Source organism: Pteronotus mesoamericanus, unplaced genomic scaffold, assembly GCF_021234165.1.
Source record: "Pteronotus mesoamericanus isolate MK-2021 breed Mesoamerican mustached bat unplaced genomic scaffold, CSHL_Meso_final scaffold_165, whole genome shotgun sequence".
Lineage (NCBI taxonomy): Eukaryota > Metazoa > Chordata > Mammalia > Chiroptera > Mormoopidae > Pteronotus > Pteronotus mesoamericanus.
Genome location: NW_026555307.1, coordinates 6,449,307 through 6,469,101, shown reverse-complemented (window position 1 = coordinate 6,469,101; position 19,795 = coordinate 6,449,307). Strand labels below are relative to the sequence as shown.

At 46.9% G+C, this 19,795-nt stretch overlaps 1 protein-coding gene across 4 annotated transcripts; it reads right to left on the bottom strand.

Annotated features, from left to right (window-relative positions):
• Positions 1 to 8,341: 8,341 nt before the first annotated feature.
• Positions 8,342 to 19,546, bottom strand: FXYD5 (FXYD domain containing ion transport regulator 5). Of its 4 annotated transcripts, none has more exons than XM_054588851.1 (10): positions 19,453 to 19,546; positions 18,676 to 18,736; positions 16,829 to 16,909; positions 16,024 to 16,068; positions 14,667 to 14,753; positions 12,029 to 12,121; positions 10,939 to 10,968; positions 10,786 to 10,860; positions 8,608 to 8,653; positions 8,342 to 8,512 (listed from the first exon to the last, which is right to left on the bottom strand). In XM_054588851.1, exons 2-10 carry the CDS (start codon positions 18,734 to 18,736, stop codon positions 8,404 to 8,406), a joined length of 627 nt encoding a protein of 208 aa, XP_054444826.1. In that variant the 5' UTR covers positions 19,453 to 19,546; the 3' UTR covers positions 8,342 to 8,403. The 4 variants fall into 4 exon arrangements, with proteins under 4 accessions (XP_054444826.1, XP_054444827.1, XP_054444828.1 ...); XM_054588852.1 differs by lacking the exon at positions 19,453 to 19,546 and adding an exon at positions 19,020 to 19,085; XM_054588853.1 differs by lacking the exon at positions 14,667 to 14,753.
• Positions 19,547 to 19,795: the final 249 nt, after the last annotated feature.

Here is a 19,795-nt window from a genome sequence, read left to right as displayed (position 1 = left end):
AAAAGGGCACCAGCCCTTTAAATCTCCTATAAGTCACTTCAGCTGGAGGGAGAGCGGCTTACAACATGGGGGAAGGTGCGAAAACATTGACTGCCTGCCTTTTTACCTGCAACCCTGTGATCAGAAGAAGCAATCAGTGATGAGAACATAGGTTCTTAATATTTGGAGGACAACATGATTTTTGCCTGACCTGATACAACAGGATGTATGAAAGCTGCTCTAGGAACACATTTACAACTACCTGCCACAGGGCTGGGTTGGGAGGATGAGCAGCTACCACTGTGCTAAGAGCCAAAGCGGACTGAAATTAACCAAAATTTATCATCCAGTCCTTGTCCTGGAAGTTGTCAGTCCTCAGCAGACCCCAGAGTACTTTCGTAGGTTCCCCACCTATTTCAGTTCTAAGGGATGCCATAAATGAGTGAATGCCAAAGGTCTTTGTGATATCTCTATTCCTATTACTGTTTTGGCTTCACTAGCCATTGTAGTAACCATGCCTACCTTATCTTTGGCATGTAAGTGTCACACGTCCCTACCACTCCTTGGTGTCGTCATACCTATTGCACTTAGAGATCCCTGTTCCTTGGTAGACAATTCCACTAGAATTTCTGACCTATAGAAAAGAGCCGCCACAGAGCTCTTCAAGGATGCCAGGACTTCCCCTCACAAATTTCTTTCTGATAGCTATACGATACTTAATGATAGTGATATCATTGATATCTCCTTGATCCTCCCAGTATATGTGAATAAGTAAGTCTTAAAAGACAAAGCTACTCAGCATTCCAATATTCCTAAGACTGTGTGTTTTTTCCTCAGGTTTACTGAGGTATAATTGACAAATAAAAATAATATATAATTAAGGTGTACAATATAATGTTTTGATATATGCATACATTGATATATGCAAACCCCAGGGTTTGGCTTTGAGTTTGGTTTGCAGAACTCTCAGCCTCGCAGCCCTAGGGAATCAGGGTTTCTTTCAGCTCTGTGCCAGAAGCTGTTGAGTCCCTTAGCCAGATCGTAAGCTGGAAATTCAAAGCCCTGAGCTCACCATTTTCTTTCCCCAAGTTTTTCACCACAGTCAGAAGCAACCAATCAATCCCATTACACTCTTTATTTTCATTAAATTGTTCTGTGGAAGCAAATACTTGATCATCCAGAGCCTTGCCTTCTATAGGAACCTGATACAGGGAGCCATGGTCTGAATAACTGTTTTCCCACTTCAGGCTGTGACCTATCAGTGTCCCCTTACCACTGGAAACAGGGTTATTAATGCCTTTAAGTCCAACTATATCAGGGAACCAATTCCAGAAAAACCCATAATTCATCCTGTTCTATTCTCCTGGAACCACCCTGAGACCAAATTCTGTGTCAGCAAAGCAGGACCACTAATACACACACACACACACACACACACACACACACACACACACACACACTCTCTCTCAATTTGTTACAGGAATTTGACCTTTCACAATTGTGGGATCTAGTTAAGCTGTCTCTGTAAGGCTGTTAATTCTGCTTATGCTGGAACTTGAAATCCACAGGGCAGACAGTCAGGAAGGGAAGATGGTGTAAGGCTGGGGAGATCGAGAACAATCTGAAACTCACAAGCACAAGTCTGGATTAAAGCCCATGTTATTCTTTTTGGCTTTGACCTTGGTGATACAGGTGTCCTGCTGCGGCCAGGGCCCCTCATGATGGGGCTTTGTGCACACCTGGCCCCAGCGTTGGAGAAACTGAAGGAGGATCCAGGGGGAGGTGGAGCAGCTGCAGGCCTAGTTGCTGCCTTGCATGTAAGTCACAAGAGGCTGCTGCTCCCACTTCTACCCAGCAATCCCCCATGAGAACATCTCTGTGGCCCTCCCTAACCATAAGCATACAGACATATAGGAAGGGGCATTCTGGAAAATGTAGTTTAATCTAGACAAGTGGACACATTACAAAGGCAACTTGGGGGATGTTCCAAATCCTGTTTAATCCCCACCAGCAGGAGCTGAAGCACATTAACTCACCAACCACCTTAGAAGCAAACACACTTCACTGAGGCAAGCACTGTCTCTCCCAACAGCCAAAGAAAAGCACAATCTAACTTCACATGAGTAAATGGATTCCTTTCAGTTAATGTAATTTGGCCTTAATTCTTCCAAAATAAGAACCTTGTCAGTGTTGTACTCAGGAGACTGGCTGCATTACAGGAGACACTCCATTAGCTCTTGGCAAGAAATCCCTTCCCTGATGTAAGAGTAAAGAAGGAGGCCTCAGGCTGGTCACTACACAACAGAAAAAAGTGTCTTATGCCAGAAGGGGATTGGGCAGCAGATGACAGCCTTTGGGGAGCACTGGGGGTACTACTGGAGAGTTTCTAGATGTCTTTTCCATGTCTGAGATTCAGTGTTCTGTCTCCTGGAGGTATCAACAAACTCCACTATTGTTTTCCCTGATGGTATTTAGGATGCCCCGGACTTGGATAAAAGACTACATTTCCCAGTTTCTTTTTGCAGACAGAGGTGGCCAATCAAAACCAAGTATAAGAGTTTGAGAGGGGTTCCTGGAAATGCTCTTAAAAGGTGCTGAGTCACCTAGTGGTGCCTTTCTCCCACTTTTTATTTTCTTCTTTCTTTTTTTCCTGGAGTGTGACATGAAGGCCGAGGCACCTGCAGCCACTTCATGGTCTTGAGAATGAGAACCACTTGCTAAGGATGGCAGAGCAGCAAGTCATAAGGAGCCTGATCCCTTATGACATCAAGGAACCCCTTCCCCAGCCTGGGTTCTGTTACGTGAGAGAAAAATAAATCACCTTCTTTAAGCCACTGTTGTTTCTGGTTTGAGCCTCTTCCAGTTTAGTAGTTTCTGCTTTTAGAGTTCTTGCTATGTGAGATAACGGATTCCCTTTGTGGTGAGCCGCAATACCGTTCACCAATGTCCAGAAGACTGTAGTTTCCTGCCCTCTTGAACTCAAATATGGCCTCGTGATTTGCTTTGGCCAATGAGATCTCAGCAGAAATGTCGTGTGTCCCTTCCTGGCAGAGGCTACAAGCACCAATGTGTGTCTCACCTCATTCTCTTTTCTTTTTTTTTTCAGTGATAAGCAGAAATGTTTCTGATAGCAGCTTCTCCATCAACTTAGGTTGCAACATTGCTCCCACCTGACCCATGATGAATATGCAGTGAGAGTGGAAAACAAACCTTTGTTGTTGTAAACCACTGACAGTTTGAGATTATTTATTACTGTCAATTTTAAGCAGAAATGGATTGTCTTGATATGGGGACTTAGGGGCTGACAAGCTCTTTGGAAAGCTTAGTTGAGTGGGCTCTAGGCAACGACTTTGCAAATGATTTCCAGAATATGACTGCAAGTAAAACCTCACTCCTCCTGCATCCCTCCTTTACTCTCACACACAACTACCACACTCACAACATTTCTGATGGTGCATGTGTGAGGTGTTTTCCCCACATATTCTCTGTGACACCAGCTGGGTGTGTTACAATTCAGTCTGACACTCACAGAGTTAGTACAGACCCCATGGGTTAAAGAGTCAGTCCTACAAGACTACCCCACCACTTCAGATGCCAATTGCTACTAGGTACCCAGATTACCCACAACTTCTGTCCAACTTGGCTACAAATTAGGGATTCCCATGACGTACCTGACCTTGGATTTGACAATTTGCTGGAACAACTCACAGAATCAGGGCAACACATTTACCAGTTTATTATTTAATAACAAATATGATAAAAGATACAGATGAGCAGCAAGAGGTCTGGAAGGGTCCTAAGCACAGGACCCTTCCCCAAGTTTTTCACCACAGTCAGAAGCAACCAACACTGAATCTCAGACATGGAAAAGACATCTAGAAACTCTCCAGTAGTACCCCCAGTGCTCCCCAAAGGCTGCCATCTGCTGCCCAATCCCCTTCTGGCATAAGACACTTTTTTCTGTTGTGTAGTGACCAGCCTGAGGCCTCCTTCTTTACTCTTACATCAGGGAAGGGATTTCTTGCCAAGAGCTAATGGAGTGTCTCCTGTAATGCAGCCAGTCTCCTGAGGAGCACCTGTCCCTTGGAGTTTTGGTGTGCCACCCTCCCAATACATGGATGTGTTCCCCAACCTGGAAGCTCTCTGGACCCCATACTATTGAGGGTTATGGGGGGGGAGACTTCCTCATGTAGACATGATTGATCATTGACTCAGTTTCCAGCCTCTTTCTCCTTACTGGATGGTAGAGAATGGGGCTGAAAGTTTTAAGCTTCTAACTGTGACCTGGACTTTCTGGTGACGGCCCCCATCTGGGAGTCCATTAAGCATTGCCTCATTAGGACAGGAGACCCTGCTATCACCCAGGAAATTCTCAAGGATTTAAGAACTCCACATCAGGAACTGTGGTCAAAGACCAAATATTAGAACAGAAAATGCTCCTGGTGCTCTTACCACTCATGAAATTATGATGGCTTTAGGAGCTGTATGCTAGAAACTGGGAACAAAAACCAACATACATGTTTTCTACTATTGCACAATGACCATACTGATCCATCTAGGGAGCTGCTCCCTCCACCGCACACTGGGGGGCCGACGTGCATGGGGCCTTCAGATCCCTGCTGCTGTGCCTCTGATCCAGGACCAGAAAGTCTTTGCCAACCAGGATATAGCTGCCTTTTTGTTTTCAGTTTTGTTGTGTTTTGTATTGAGGTATACCTAATGTAGTAAAGTACACGTTACTTTTTTTCCTTTTTATTAAATTTATTGGGGTGAATTGGTTAATAAAATTATGTAGGTTTCAGGTATACAGTCCTATAATACCTCAAAAAATTAAAAAGGGAACTACCTTATGACCCAGGGATTGACACTTCTGGGAATATATCCAAAGAAACCCAAAGTGTTAATTCAAAAGAATATATGCATCCCTATGTTCACTGCAGCCTATTTACAAAGTATACAGCTCTTAAGTGTATACTTCAGTCAGTTCTGAGCAACATATACATTCTTGCAATCTGTACCGTCAGGACACAGAACATTTCAGTCTTTCAAGAATGTTCCCTCATGTACCTGCTCAGTCAACCGCCACCCCCGCAGTAGAGGCAATATAATAGTAGAGGCAACTGTTATTTTTCCTTCTATCACTGGCAATTAGTTTTGCTTATTTCAGAGCTTCATACAAGTGAAATTATATAGTCTGAGCTCTTTTTTTAAATCTGGCCTCTTTTATTCAAGATAAAGCTTCTGAGATTCATTTGTATTTGTGTGCACCACTAGTTCCTCCTTGTTATTGCTGAGCAGTCTTCTGCACACATAGACCACAGCTGGTATCCACTCACATATGCTGATGGACTTTTAGGGTTGAGCTCAACTTTTTTGCTTTTATAAATATTGTTGCTACAAACATGTACAAGGATTTGTGTGGACATCTGCTTTCCTTTTTCTTGGATGGATATCTATGTGTTAAATTGCTGGGTCATATGTTAAGTGTACATTTACCTTTTAAAAAAATTGATAGTTTTCTAAAGTGATTGTACCAATTTATGGCAATGAAAATTCCACTTACTCCATATCCTCTTCCACACTTGGTATTGTTAGCCTTTTTAATTTTAGCCATTCTGTGTGTGGTAGTCTCATTCTGGTTTGCATTTACTTTTCATTGATGACTAATGATATTGAACATCTTTTCATGTGTTTACTGGCCATTTAAATATTCTTTGTGAGTGTGTATGTGCATAACTGCATCTTAATGCTCACAAGCTAGTGACTGGACACTGGAATGGTGTGGACAAAAAGCTCATCATCTTCATAAACATTCTGTCCAGCAGAAAATAGCCAATTAGGCAGAACGATGTTCTCTTTTGGCCTTCTAAATCTCATAGAGGGATCTCTAACTAGCAGAGCTGATTCTAGATCCAGAACCCCACCTTAGGGGCATCTGGGAAATATAAGAATAGCTTTTTCACCTCTACCACATGGGAGATGGAATGAGGGCTGAGCGAGCGCAGAGTGCCGATCCGCCAGCGACCCATGCAGTGGGCCAGCATTGCCCTCCCTCCGCTCTGGAGGTGGTCAGGTGTTCTCCTGGGCTGGTGCCTCCTCGAGTCCAGGCTGTGCTCCAGTGGCAGCACATGATACTAACTCACACTGAATCCCTTTATAAGAGAGTATATAACTTTTGCATATCTTTTAATCCATCAAGTGATATGAGGGGGGCTCTGTGTAGTAAAAATTAACCTTACCTGAAAGAGGTCTAGTTTTTGCCCTTAGCTCCTCAAGGTAAGCCCCTGGAATGTCCTGTCTCTAAACAGTGTCTTTGTACACCTGGGGGACTTGGGCCACCGCAAATAGTTTCTAACCATGGGATTGATAGTGAGGTCTTTGGGCCACAGGTACTAGCTCATCCTTCAAAGGGGCTGAAAACTAAGGTGACCATGTGGATGGTCAGTGGTGTCTTTGTGACTGAGCTTCTATAAAAGCTCTGGACACCAAGTTCGCAGGAGCTTTCCTGGTTGGCTGTACTTTGTGCATGTTATCACACATTGTTGCCAGAAGATAGCACTGTTCATGGCTCCACTGGGAAAAGACAATTGGAAGCTTTGTGTTTGGAATTTCTCTGGACTGTGCCCATGTGTCTTTTTTCTTGGCTAATTCTAATCTGGTTTCTTTCACTGTAATAAACTGTAACCTGAGTATAATGGTTTTCCATGAGTTCTGTGTCCTTTGAGTGAATTATTGAACCTAAGCGTGGGTGGTCTTGGGGACAAACTCACAGTTGGTGTCACAAGTGAGAGTGGTCTTGGGCCTTCCAAACTCTTCATTGTCTTTGGGCAGACAATTGCTGGTCTCCTCCAACAGAGCAGACTCCGTTCTCCCATTCAGAGCCCTCAGCCAACACCTCAGTTTCCAGCTAGAATGCAGTTAATCCTTTTTCTTGTTTGCTTTTATTGGTTTTATCTTAAGTGCTCTCTTCTATTTATATCAAGCAGTACTTGTTTTCCATATATGATTGTAACTTTTAAAATAAATGTATTTAAGTTCAAAAGGGAGTTGACCTTATATATGTGTGTGTATATGTAACATACATTATCATATACTATGAATGAAATTCTCTCCTGACTGTTTAGGCATCTGTTCTGATTAGTAGGTGGTGGGTGCCAATCAAAAATATTTTTAGTATTCCCCCTACATGTATATAATATATATATATCACATACAATGTATATCATGTATATATATAATATACATATATTATTAATAATTCACATACATACATAATACAGAATATATTCCACATATTACAGTACATATCACATACAATAAATGTGTTTGTTTTCAATGGATTTATCTTCCTGGGTATGTTTTATTTATATGAGGTAGTACTTGTTTTTACATACACAATAGTGTCTTTTAAAATAAATTTATTTAATAGGGAATTTCTTAAAATGAAAGTAAATAATAATACAGGTAGAATGAAATTGTGGCAAAAATTGAGAAGAGGTGATACACACACATACACACCCACACACAGTTTGAAACACTGATATGTTCTTTTGTATTTTATTGCTTTGTTTTTTTATGCTACTCATAGCCCACTAAACTGATTTTGTAATCTATGAATAGGCTGTGACCTGAAGTTTGTGAAATATCGTTACACAAGCACCTGTGAACAGGACCTTGTCTCTTTACTTTGGCACGATGAACACTTTAGCCTGGGTAAAGGCCTCTGCCCTAAGCCCAGAGGGCCGGCTCTGGCCTCTTCTGGTTGAGCCCCTCCTCACAGGCTGCAAAACCCCAGAGCCTTCAGGAAGTGCCCACTGAAGCCTGTGCTCTTCTTGTCTGTGCTCTGGGAACCTGGGACCCAGGATTCCCCACCCAAACTGCTCTGAGCCCACTCCAGGGCCATGTGGTCTTCTTGGAGAGCAAGCATTCCCTTAAATCAAGAGGTAGCTTAATCAGTGGGTTAGTGGTGTGGTGAGTGTGGATAAACTCATGCGTGTGCATGTTGGAGGGATTCGGGGTGTCAAGAATAGGGGTCCACCACAGGCCCGGGACCTCCATTGTGCTTGCTGCCCATGTTAGGGGTGAGCTGACACTGGATACCAGGCTTTGTGCATGGACCAGGCCAGGAGCCTCAAGTTGCCATGGGCAGAATCCAGCCCTGACCAGAGTCCCTGCAGCCCTTCCCCCAATCCCTCCCGCTTCACCCCAGGCTGGCTGCAGTCACTATATCCCTTGCCTTGGTTTTTGAGTGTGTGAGACCCTCTTACATTAGTTCTCCAGGAGCCTGTCCCCAGCCCCAGCCACTTTCTTCCACCCTCAACCATGAATGATCAGAGATCATGAGCCAAAGATTACAGTGCTTTACTAATTTTCTGAGCAGAATGGTCAATGTGGTGGGGCAGTGCCTGGGGAGCTATGCAGTCTTCAAGGTGGGCAGGCTTGGGAAGGTGGGGGGCTCAGGCCATCAGTCCCGGCTTTGGCTCCACCTGTGTCTTCCCTCTCAGGCCGGGCTTTAGTGAGTATTCTGTAGGCTCTGAGAGGGAAGGGAGGAGGTGGGCTTGGTGAGGTGGCGGCGGCTCGGTCTCTAGTGCCCATCAGGTCATCTGCCTCCACTTCTGATGGGCTCACCTGTTATGATTCCTGCATAATCGGGGCAACTGCCTACACTTGCCACCTGTAGATGAAGGAAATGATCCCATCATGAGTTGGAACAATATTGGTTTCTGTGTATGTGTGCTCTGGATGCTGGAGGACAAGGTCTATCAACCTCACCCCTCTGGGAGCACCAAGGCAACTCTGAGCAAAGGACGAGAAGCAGCTAGGAGGACAGCCAGTGAGGAGGCCATGGGAGGATCTTCCTGCACACGGAGGGGCACTTTGGAAACCTTCCTAGCTTGTGTGTTATTTGTTCCACAAATGTTTATTGTGCACCTACTATGTGCCAGACACTGGTCCAGGTACTGCAGACACAGTCAAGAACAACAATTACTAAAAGCCTTGCTGTAATAGAGCTGACTTTCTAGCGGGGGAGACCAGCAAGTGAGATAAACAACTAAGTCAAGTGTACAGACACTCATAAGTCAGATGGTGGTGAGTACTATGAAGAAAAAGCCAGAAAGGAGTCAGAAGACCTAAAAGAGCTGAGGGCAGAGTCACCTGGATGTCTGGAGGAAGGGTATTCCAAACAGAGTAAACAAGCAGTGCAAAAGCCCTGGGGTAGGAAGGTACAGGTGGGCAGGGAGGCCAGGAGACTGGACCACAGTGAATGAGAGGGGATTTCAGAAGACAAAGGGTCTCCTAGAAACCATCCTTGTTTCCCAGATCCCTGGTCCCTCCTGGCCCTTTCCATGGTTATTGCCACAGGCTCAGCTCATTACTGTATCTAGGGCTCCTCCCTCTTCCTGTTTGTTTTTTTAAAATCATCTTTCTCATCCTCAGGAATCAGTTCAGATTTTACCTCTTTGGAGGAAGCAAAGAGGTAAATGTCATGTGGCTTTATTTTCCTCATGGTTATTATCCTTCTCTGTATCCACTCTGCTCATTAGTGCATTTACCTGTTTATTGCCAAGCCCCTTCGAGATGTGAGCTCCCTGAGGGTGGGGTCTGTACAGCATCACGGCACAGGTTGGGCACAGAGTAGGTGCCCACAAATATTTGTCTTTGGAACAATTTATGGCCCCCGAACTAGCATTCAGGCTCTGTCCTCACGCAGACCTGAGTCCAGTCCTTTCCTGATTCTTAATGTGCTATGTGACCTTGGGCAAACCCCTCAGCTCTCTGAGCCTCACTCTTCTTACAAGAGAGAGAATGGGGCCAGACAAAGCCAGGATCAGTAAACACATGTTGCTTGACCCCTTATTCAATGAGGTTCAAGCACATGTTAACAATCCCTTTTTATTACTGTCAATGTTCTGCCTCCCACCTTAAGACTGAAAAGATGTGGCTGTGACCATTTTCCTGATGGGGAAGTTGGACAAGAGAGGAAATGAAACTTGGTGTAGGTTATACAGCTTAACTGAGAGCTTGCAAACTGATGGCCTTGGTGTTTTATTTAGTGCGAAGCATTTTAAACACTTTTTCAAAAATTAGTTTCTCTGCTTGTTAGCCTCCCTCTTCTCCCTTCCTGATGTGCTGCTGGGCCTTGGGAGGCTGACCTGAGAGGCCACAGTGCCAGCCCCTTGCCCTCTACCTGAGCGTTGGCCAGGAGGCACCAGCAGCAGAGGGAAGGGCAGGAGAGGAAAGAGGTTTACCTACCCAGTCCCCTCTCCTTTGCGTCCTCCTGGCTGGGTTACAATGACACAGTGGCTGCAAACGCTTCCATCTTTTACCAGGTACCAGCGCAGCCATTACTTCTCCTCACCTCTCCAGGCAGGTGTTATCACAGAGCTCCACTGCCACTGGTGCTGGGGGCTGCACCATCCCCCTAACTTGCCACCACCATGTGAACAGGCCCAAGGCCAATGAGGCAAAGGACCAAGGTGCCCACAGAAACAGAGCTCCCTGCTGACTGGCAGCTGACCTCAGCTTTATGCATGAATAAATCCAGCTGGGGCCAGAAGAACCACCCAGCTCAACCCAACCTATATTTCTGAACTGCAGAATTGAGAGCTAGGTAAATGGTTGCCATTTTAAGTCACTGAATTCTGTGGTAGTTTGTATGCTATGGCACTAAGGGATATGCCTCATTTAAAAATCATCTTGCCCGGTGGCCTTCATGAAGCTACCCCCCCACCCCAGGTCAGAGTGTACACCAAGGCCTCCTCCCTCCTAATCTTGGTACCCTTCCCACCCAGCGCCCGTTCTCACTGGTGAGGATGACAATGCCTGTGATGAACAGCACAGCTGCAACCAACAGCCCCCGTTTCCGGAGAGTGGCCTCATCTGCAGAGAGGAAAGTGGAGGAGTATGGTGAGAAGACCTTCACCCTTCCTCCCCCTGCATCCTCCATGGGCAACTTACCATAGGAGAAGGGGTCATCCTCACTTGAACCTACAGGGGACAGACAGGGAGCAAGTCAAAATTCAGGAAAGGTCTGTGGAGTGAATCAGTGAATGACAGGGTCAAGGAGAGGGGTCACCTGTGTCTCAGTGTTGGTGCCCTTAGAAGAAAACCCAAAGTCCTCACGTGGGACACAATCTGGTTTGATCGCCTCTCTAACTTCACCTCTTCACTCTCCCCTCATCAGTTGCTCCAACCCTCCCTGTGAACTGCCAGACCACTTCTACCCCAGGGCCTCGGCACTGACTGCCCCCTCTGCCCAGAGCCCTCCTCCAGATATCCTAATGGCTTTCCCTTCGACTCTTTCTCAGAGAGGCCTTCCTGGCCCTTTACAAAAACATTAACAGTCACTTTCTCAGCTCAACTGTTATATTTTTCTTGATAGCAACTTCAAAACCACATGGCATATAATCAATATGTTTATTATTTATTGTTTCACTCCCTGTACCAGAATGTCTGCTCCATGAGGACAGAGATTTTTGCTGTCTCCTTCACTGCTGCCTCCCTGGTACCTAATACAGTGCCTGGCACATAGGTAAGTGCTCAATAAATAGCTATTTAATGAATAAGTAAATGAATGAATGTGACACATGGACATATCATTTCCATCTGTTCATTGGGGTTGGCTGGTCAGGAAGTGGAAGATAGAACCACAAGGGGAAGAATCATGTCTCTAGAAACAGCTCCTTGCTGACCCCCAAGATGATCTCAGATGCCTAAGTCCAGAAGAGAGAACAGCCACCCAGCTGAGCCCAGACTTCCAGATTATAGACTCAAGTTTAGCTCTCAAGAATTAAACAAATGGTTGTCAATTTGAGTTATTGAGTTTTGGAGTGGTTTGCATGTAGCATTCATTCATTTATGTACTCATTCATCTATTCAGATATTTATTGCATGTCTTACCCTGTGCCCATCCTCTGCCAGCCTTGAAGTTAATGTATTCACCCAACATATGTTTACTGAGGACTATTCCGTACTGGGCAGTATTCCAGGTGCTAGAAATACACAGTGAACAGGAAATAGTTTGTTTCCAACCTGGAGAGTTACTGACCAGTTGTTCTGAGGGCAGGGGCTGTCGTGAAGTCCTGGTCTGGAAGCTGCTTGGAGAGTGTGGTGCCTTTAGTGGGGTCAGCAGGGTGAGTGGCTAGAGGTGGTAGAGGGCAGGAGTGAGCCATAGAGGGAAACAAGGGGCATCAGTTAACACCTGCATTTGTGAGAAACCCCTCTCCCACACCTACACCTTCAATGAGCAGGAACAGGTGTCCTCTACTGTAGCCACTGAAATCAGTAAGGAATGGACATATTGAAATAAACCCACATTCCCTGGTTAAAACCAGTTGACTCAATGTCCTGACCCCTCTCCTAGGACCCTGTGGACTGACCCATAGTCCAGGAAGTAAAGGAAAACATCTGTCATAGCCAGGCTGGGTGCCTCCAGGACCCTGGCCCAGTTACAGAGGCTGGAGGCACTTGTTATAAAACATTTTGAATATCACCTCTACTCCAAGGCCAAAATTCCAGATGATTCCTTTCTTTAAAAAAAAAATTTCCCCCCAAGACCTGCCCCCCTGGCACTGAGAAGTGTCCTCAGTGAAGTGGCTATTGTTGTCTGATAGCCAATCTCAGTGCCTTACCTCCAAAACATGAACCTTTGGCCAAGGATTCTGACATGTTCAGGAAAGCTTTGCTCAGAAGTAGGCAAGATCCATAGCAGAAACAGAGGCAGAAATTACAGAAAATGTAAAGGATAGCCTGGGCAGTGTGTGGTGCTCAGGCACCCCGGCACTGAAGAGCCCAGGCTGAAATTCTAGTTCTGCCCTTTAGGGCTATGGCCAAGGGCCCGCAGAGGAACCTCTCAGGTCTCAGCGTCTTCCCTGTAAAATGAGGTAACAACAGTTCCCACCACATGGGGTGGTTGTGAGTACATGAAAGCTTAGCACAATGTCCAGCACTGAGCAAACTCTCAGCCTATGTTGGCTGTTATTATCTACTTGGCACTCACCCCTCGATTCTTTTGGGAACAGCTTCCCCTTTCTTGGGTTGGTGTGGAGCAGGGAGAGGGGGGTGCTGCTCCAGCTTCCCTAGTCTATCTTTTTCTGCTGCTATAACCCAGGCCACAAGAGGGAGCATGTGACCCAGTGTCAACCTTTCCCTGGGACCTTGCAAATTCCAAGCAGGGATTGAGTGGAAGTTAGAAGCATGGGAAGCTCTGAGCCAGCAGATCACAGGAGCCATTTCCTTACAAGGTGGAAGACAGTCTCCAGCAAAAGAGAAAAAAAGATGGAGGGAGAGAGGTGCTGGGGGTTTTCGCACTCAGTCTCTGGGCCACCCTGAGGCTCAGCAATGCCTTTTACAACTTGGCTCCATGACCTGTCAGCTGAACTGAATTTCTGTCACACATAACCAGGAATATGGAACAACACATAGTAACTCAGACCAGCAAGGACTTGGAGCAAGTGAATCAGAGATGTGAAGATGTTTTCTCAATTGGAAAGTGTGGGCAGAATTGTCACACCCCCATCCCCACTTGCTCCCCAAGACCCTTTGTTTCCATCTCTCATAAAATTGTTTTAATAGACAGATTCTGTCAGAATGAGGTATTTTACGGCAATCACTGGAAAATTGTAACAACTATAAAAATTGCCATAGGGGAATGGCATGACCTCGGAGGTGGTGCTCCTATACAGGGCCCAGTCTGCACACCATGGATGTATCTCAGCCGAGGCTCAAGCCACAGTATTTCCCAGTAGGGGCTGCTCCTCAGATATGGAGCATCACACAGCCATCAGAAGCCACCTTCATCTAGGCTCAGCCCCCTTTCCCACACCTCTGATAACATTAGCTACTCGTTGTTCTTAAGGAGAGCCACCTCTTCCCTGATTCTTAGTGTGTGAAGTTCAGACAGGGCTGAGAGGTTTTCCATCCCCAGGGTAGGGGAACAAGACTGAGGTCTGACCAATCAGAGCAGTCAATTTCCCAGGTTGCCATTGGTCAGACATGGGTATGTGAACCCAGCTGGGTCAATGAAAGTCAATGCTAGACCTTGGGCTGCAGATGATGAGAAAGAGATGTGCTCTAGCTGCTGAGTTTGTAGGCTAAACAGAACTACAGGACCATCTTTGCCACCAAGAGGGAAAAAGTCACTTGAGAATGAAGACCACAGAGAGAAGGAGCAAGTCTGTCATGTTGACTTGAGCTTCTTGATCTAGCCATACCTGAAATTGGTCCTTCTGGACTTTACAGAACATATACAGCCAATAAGCCTTTCTTTTTAAGTTGGATTTTCTGTATTTTGCGATTGAAAAGCGCCTGCTCTCACATGAAGACATACACAACGGAAACATCCACAAGCCACTTTTCTAAGCACCAGCCCTGTGAAGGGATCTGAACAAGAGAGGGTACTGAGTCTATCAGGTGTGGAAAATGCTGCAAACTAGATGCCCCTCTTGGGGACACTTGCTGCAAATAAACTTTATTAAGACTCTGATAAATCCTGCCAGAAAGAAACGTGTTTAACTTTATCTCAGAGTTTCCCAAGCACCTTTGGCTGGAAACTAAAAAAAATTTTTTTGGAAGATATATTAACAATTCCCCAAACGGGTGCTCTGAGAAATGTCCTTAGGGGAATGCTGACCTAGATAGAGAATTAAACAAAACTTGTATGTTGCTGTTCTACTGCGAGGCTCTACCTTCCATCCCCGGAGCTGGGGTTAGAAACATATTCACTCCCGTCAGGTGCTGTGTCTGGGTCTCCGTCTGAGCTGCTGTTACTTCCACTGAGGTCAGAAGAGCAAGGGGGGGGGGATAAAAACGAAGTGAATCAACAATACATGCATCCACAGAACAGCAAGGGGCCCTCTCCCCGGATCCCACTGGCGCAAATCAAACACGTTCAGTAGCCAAGCAGCGCTGTGGGAGTGAGAACGTGGGACTTGCATACTGCTGGTGGCAGGGCAAGTTGGTGCAGCCAATTCCAAGTGGCTTTGAAAACAAATTTTAGTATTCATGTCCTTGACCCCATAGTGTTGTAGGCAAAAGCAGGGTCAGGCTCCTGCACCCTGATCCCAGCCATGTCACTGACATGCTGTGACATCTTAGATGAGTTACTCTGAGCTTCCATGTCTCTGTCTGTAAGGTGAGGATAATGGGCCTCAGAGGGTTTGTGGGAGGACTGCATGAATGATCAAGGGTAAAATACTTGGAACCAAAGTGGTGTAAGCGACCAAGGTGCTCATCAAGACATGCATAGCTTCATTAACTGTGCACCGCACCCTGCGGAGAACACAGCAGCGAAAAAAACAAAGATCACTGTCTGTATGGGAATGTGGGGAGAGCTTCCATATGTTATTTCGGGGTGGGGGGAGCAGAATAACAGTCATTTAATATCTTTAAGCTCATACAAATATACCTCCTGGTCAGCATAGTTTCTCCAGACACACATGATACAGTCTCATTGGGGAACAACCCCCAACTCCTTGCTAATAGTGGGGGCCTCCCAGAGATGGGGGAGAGAACAAGATGAGGAATGAACAAAGAGATTTTGTCTTGCCTACCGCAATTTATTATTTATGAGGAGAATGTGTTTATGCACTACTGTATCATTAAACATTAATGGAAAAAAATTGAAAAGCACTTTTTGAATTATGTTAGACTGCAAGAAAAAGTTAAAAAATGATTTGAAAATTTTAAAAAAGGAAAAATAAAGAGATTAAAGTAAGAAGTACATGGAGTTGGCCCATGAGAAATTTGTGGAGTATTTGCAAAGTTGCATTTCTTGACCTGGTGGTGGTTATACGGGGTTCAATTCAGAATAATTTGCTAAGTTGTACATTTATGGTTTTTGTACTTTTCTATATGCATGGTGTTTTTCACAACTCCAAAAGGTTTTTTTTAAGTGAATGGAGTTGGCTGTTCCACCACAAATTAAACCAGGGCATTCAGAGCTGGGGGGCTGAAATGGGCAACCAAAGACCCAGGGTGGCAGAGGAAAAGGGGAAACAATGTCTGTCCCAAACCCCCCTACCCCTGTACCACTGTCCCACTCACCACTAGCCTGCAGGGTTGAAGTCTGGAGTTCTGGGCGAACTGCATCTGAAGTCCAGAAACAGGGAGAGAAAAGAGAAAAGATACGAAGAAAGTCCATGAATGGTGGGCAGTACAAGGGAATTTTACCTAGCAACTCAATTTTGATGTAATGGGAATGACTTAATTAACTCAGCCATTTCTTCATTGCCTAAATGCAATGCAGCATCTCCCCTGCCCTAGGCCCTGTCCTCCCACAGATGTCCATTCCTCTTCTCAGTATCCACCTGCCCCTGGTAAGAGCCCCAAAACTTCCTTTGGGAAGTTCCCATCCTTCCTTCCCTGACTCTTGGTCTATTTAGTTCATTGGGGCTGGCACCAGCCCAGCTGGAGGTTGAACGTGAGACCCAGGTGTGGCTAATAAGCTGTACCTGTGGCCACAGTGATAAGCTCACTGGTGGGCCATGGCCTGGGCCTGGTCAATGACACTCAGTCCTAGGACATTTACTGGATTGAGGAAGGGGAAATTCTCTTCCTTTGGATCTTTGGCAGGTAGAATGAAAGCCCCAGGTATCTAGGTGCCATCTTGGCACTATAAGAGGAGAATCTGCCTGAGAATGAAGCCAGCACAGAGAAAACAGAACCGAGAGATGAGGACAGGTTCCTGATAGCATCATTTGAGAAGCTAGATCAAGTCATGCCTGAAGGTATATCCCTGAACTTTCAGTTACACAAATTCAAAAAGTCCTTTTTGGTCCAGCTTGAGATTTTTGTTGCCACTGTTATTTGCAATGACAGGATCTTGCCAGACCTGTCCCTCTTTCCTCACCTGGGGTTTGAATCAGGGCATGGACGTTCACAGTGGTTGAGTCTGCTAGAGGATTGGATGTGGCCTCCTCCAATGTCTGTCCTAAGAAACCAAGAATGAGAAGCCAGGGAGGAGCCTCTGGTCCCCCTCTCATCAACCCCCACCCTGCCCTCCCTTCTGAAACCTTGGCGGGTAATTCAGGAGGTCTTTCTGCTGGTGGAACAGCAGACAGCTCTTTGATTGATCAGATCTGTTGGTTTCAATCCATGATCCTGGAATTGTTCTAAGAAATGCTAATGTCCCAGCACCCTTCCTCCAGCCCCCTTTCCCTGCCATCCTTGTGGGATGGGAGATGGTTTAGCCCAGGTGCTAGAGTCGCCAGAATTCTGATCTCAAATTCTGTTCCCAACACCCTCCTTGCTGTGTGACCTAGAGCAAATAAAGACCCCACTCTGAGCCTCAGTCACCTCAACTGCAAAGTGAGGATAATTGAATCTACTCAGGGCCGTAGAGAGGCTGAAGTGAGATGGAGCGGGGAAGAGTCTCCTCTACTGCTTAATATGCAGTCAGTGCTGGATACAGCCACTGCCTCGCCCTGTCCCAGCCTCCGTCCTCTCCCTCCTGGAGATCACAGCCATCTCCTCCCTGGTCTCCTGCTCTCATTCTTTCCCCCACAGTCTGCTCCCCAGACATGGCAGATGAGAAAGCCTGAGAATGCCTGAGGCAGATTGCGGCTCTGCTGGCTCCGAGAGCCTGCCCCTGGCTGCACCTTTCACTTGGTAAGAGCCAAAATCTTTACCCTGCTTATAAGTACCCCCTCCATCTGGTCTCCTGTCATTTCTCTGATCTCTCCTTTGCCCACCCTGCCCCTTGTTCACCCCAACCAAACCACCTGGCCTGCCTGCTGTTCCTCACACTCACCAGGTTCATTCCCTCATCTCCTTCAAGTGCCTGCCCACATATCAACTCCTAGTGAGGTCTTCTCTGACCGCCCTATTTAAACAATCCTCATTCCTCTCCTCTATTTTTCTCCATACCACATATCACCTTCTAGCAGTCTACATAATTTAATGATGGGTTATTTACTTTCTATCTTTCTGAAATAGAATGTGAACTCTTGTTTTATACATTGCTGTTTCCACAGTGCATGAAATAAGATGTGGCACATAGTAGCTGATCAACGAATACTTTTGAATGACTGAAGGAATACATGAAAATCATTTTATCTAAGAGAACTGGGGCAGTCAGGGGAGAGCAGGCTCTGGGTTCCAGGGACAAGCAGGATGATTGGATTCCAGTCCCTTCACTCACCTCTGGCAAAGGCACTTCCCTTAGCTGAGCCCATTTCTTCATTGTAAAGGAGGCAGGACAATATGTATAATACAGTGACGTTGAAGCCTAGGCCAGTTTCCTCACACTGCCATGTAGAAAGCACCTGCCGATGCCACCATAGCTATTTTCTTCAGGAAGGACTTCCCAGGCAAAGGGGAGACATCTCCAGCTCTTGGGCTGACCCTGGCTCACCCCTTTTGCCTAACTGCATATCACCCAGGGATCCAGAGAGCTGTTCTGCTAAGAGCCCAGGGTTCCTGGCTGCTGAGTAGAAAACTGACACCAATCTTCCTGCCAAATCAAACTCAGTTCTTCTTGGAGGTAAAATGGAGGCTGCTCAGCAGGACAAGCTCTGGCCAGACTTGTTGGAAGCAGCCACCCAGGTCTGAGATATCCAAAAAGGGTGTAGTGTTGGCCCCTTCATCAGAACCCCTACTTCCTGGTGCCAGCTCAGTTCGGGGGTGAGGACACAGGAGAGTGCACTCAGGTAGAGCTGGGAGCTCTGAAGCAGGGTGGAGACAAGGGCCAGGACTTACCTCTGGTAGGGAGAATCAGACCAACAATGGTGAGGAGATACAGGCAACCAGAGGGCGACATCTATGGGGAGAGCAGGAGTTGGGGTCAGCCATGATGTTAGGGAGGCAGGCCCAGGGCAGCCCCCATCAATCCTGTGGGGCCGCTTCCCCCACCTGAGCAGGTATCTCTGGCTTCAAGGACCCCCTACCAGGGCTGACAAGAGAGTCTCAGAAGTGAGGGTTCCCAGCCGCCATTCCCCTCTTCCCTCTTCAGGTCCCCAAAGAAAACAAGACACGTCAGACCAAACTGGGCTTCCAGTAGCAGGCACTGTACACAGACACCCCTGAGGCAGAGAAGCACTCACCCCACCCAGATTGATACTGATGGCCACCAAGAGGGGTCTGGGGCACAGGAATAGATCCTGGGGCCTCCTCCCTCCCTCTGGGGCTGTCCCCAAGAGGAGGAGTCAGCAAGGAACGGAAAAAGGAAGAGTGAGTAATGTGCTCCTGATCTCAGAGGAAAAAGTGACTGGTATCAGGACCTCAGAGCAGGGACAATAAAACTGGATGCTGGGCAGATGTGGGAAGGAATGGTCGCAGAGGGACAGAGGAGAGCTGGGGAGGGAGAGGCAGGAGGGAGAGAAGCAGGGCATCGCTCGGTGGCTGTAAGGCAGAGCAGGCCGGGGAAGTGAGCATGAATGGGGGCAGAGAGGATCCTCTAAGACCAGTCTTTACCCACCTGGGCCCGGGCCCTGGGCAGAGGGGAAAGAGTGGAGAAGGGTCAGAGGAGAGACTTACACTTTCATCCGAGCTGGGGGTCTGAGCCGACAGCCTCGTGGACAGTGGGCAGCTGCCGCAGCTGCGCCCAAGCGGAGGGTGTGGCCAGGAGAGCGCGGGCAGGCGGGCGGGTGGGCGGGGGACCCAGACGGGCTCAGTCATTTCCTCTTGGGTTTCCTGGCTTCAAGAGCCCGGGGTAGGAGCAGGAGGCGGGGAGACGCCAAGGGTGATGGGGAGGGGGGCAAGGGCGAGAATCAGGGCAGTGACCTCCACCCACCCTGCCCGGGGCTGACAGGTCTTGGTTGGGTGGGGCGTCTTTGGGGAGGGGGGCGGGGAGAAGAGGAAGGGGTCTAGTAGGGCCTCG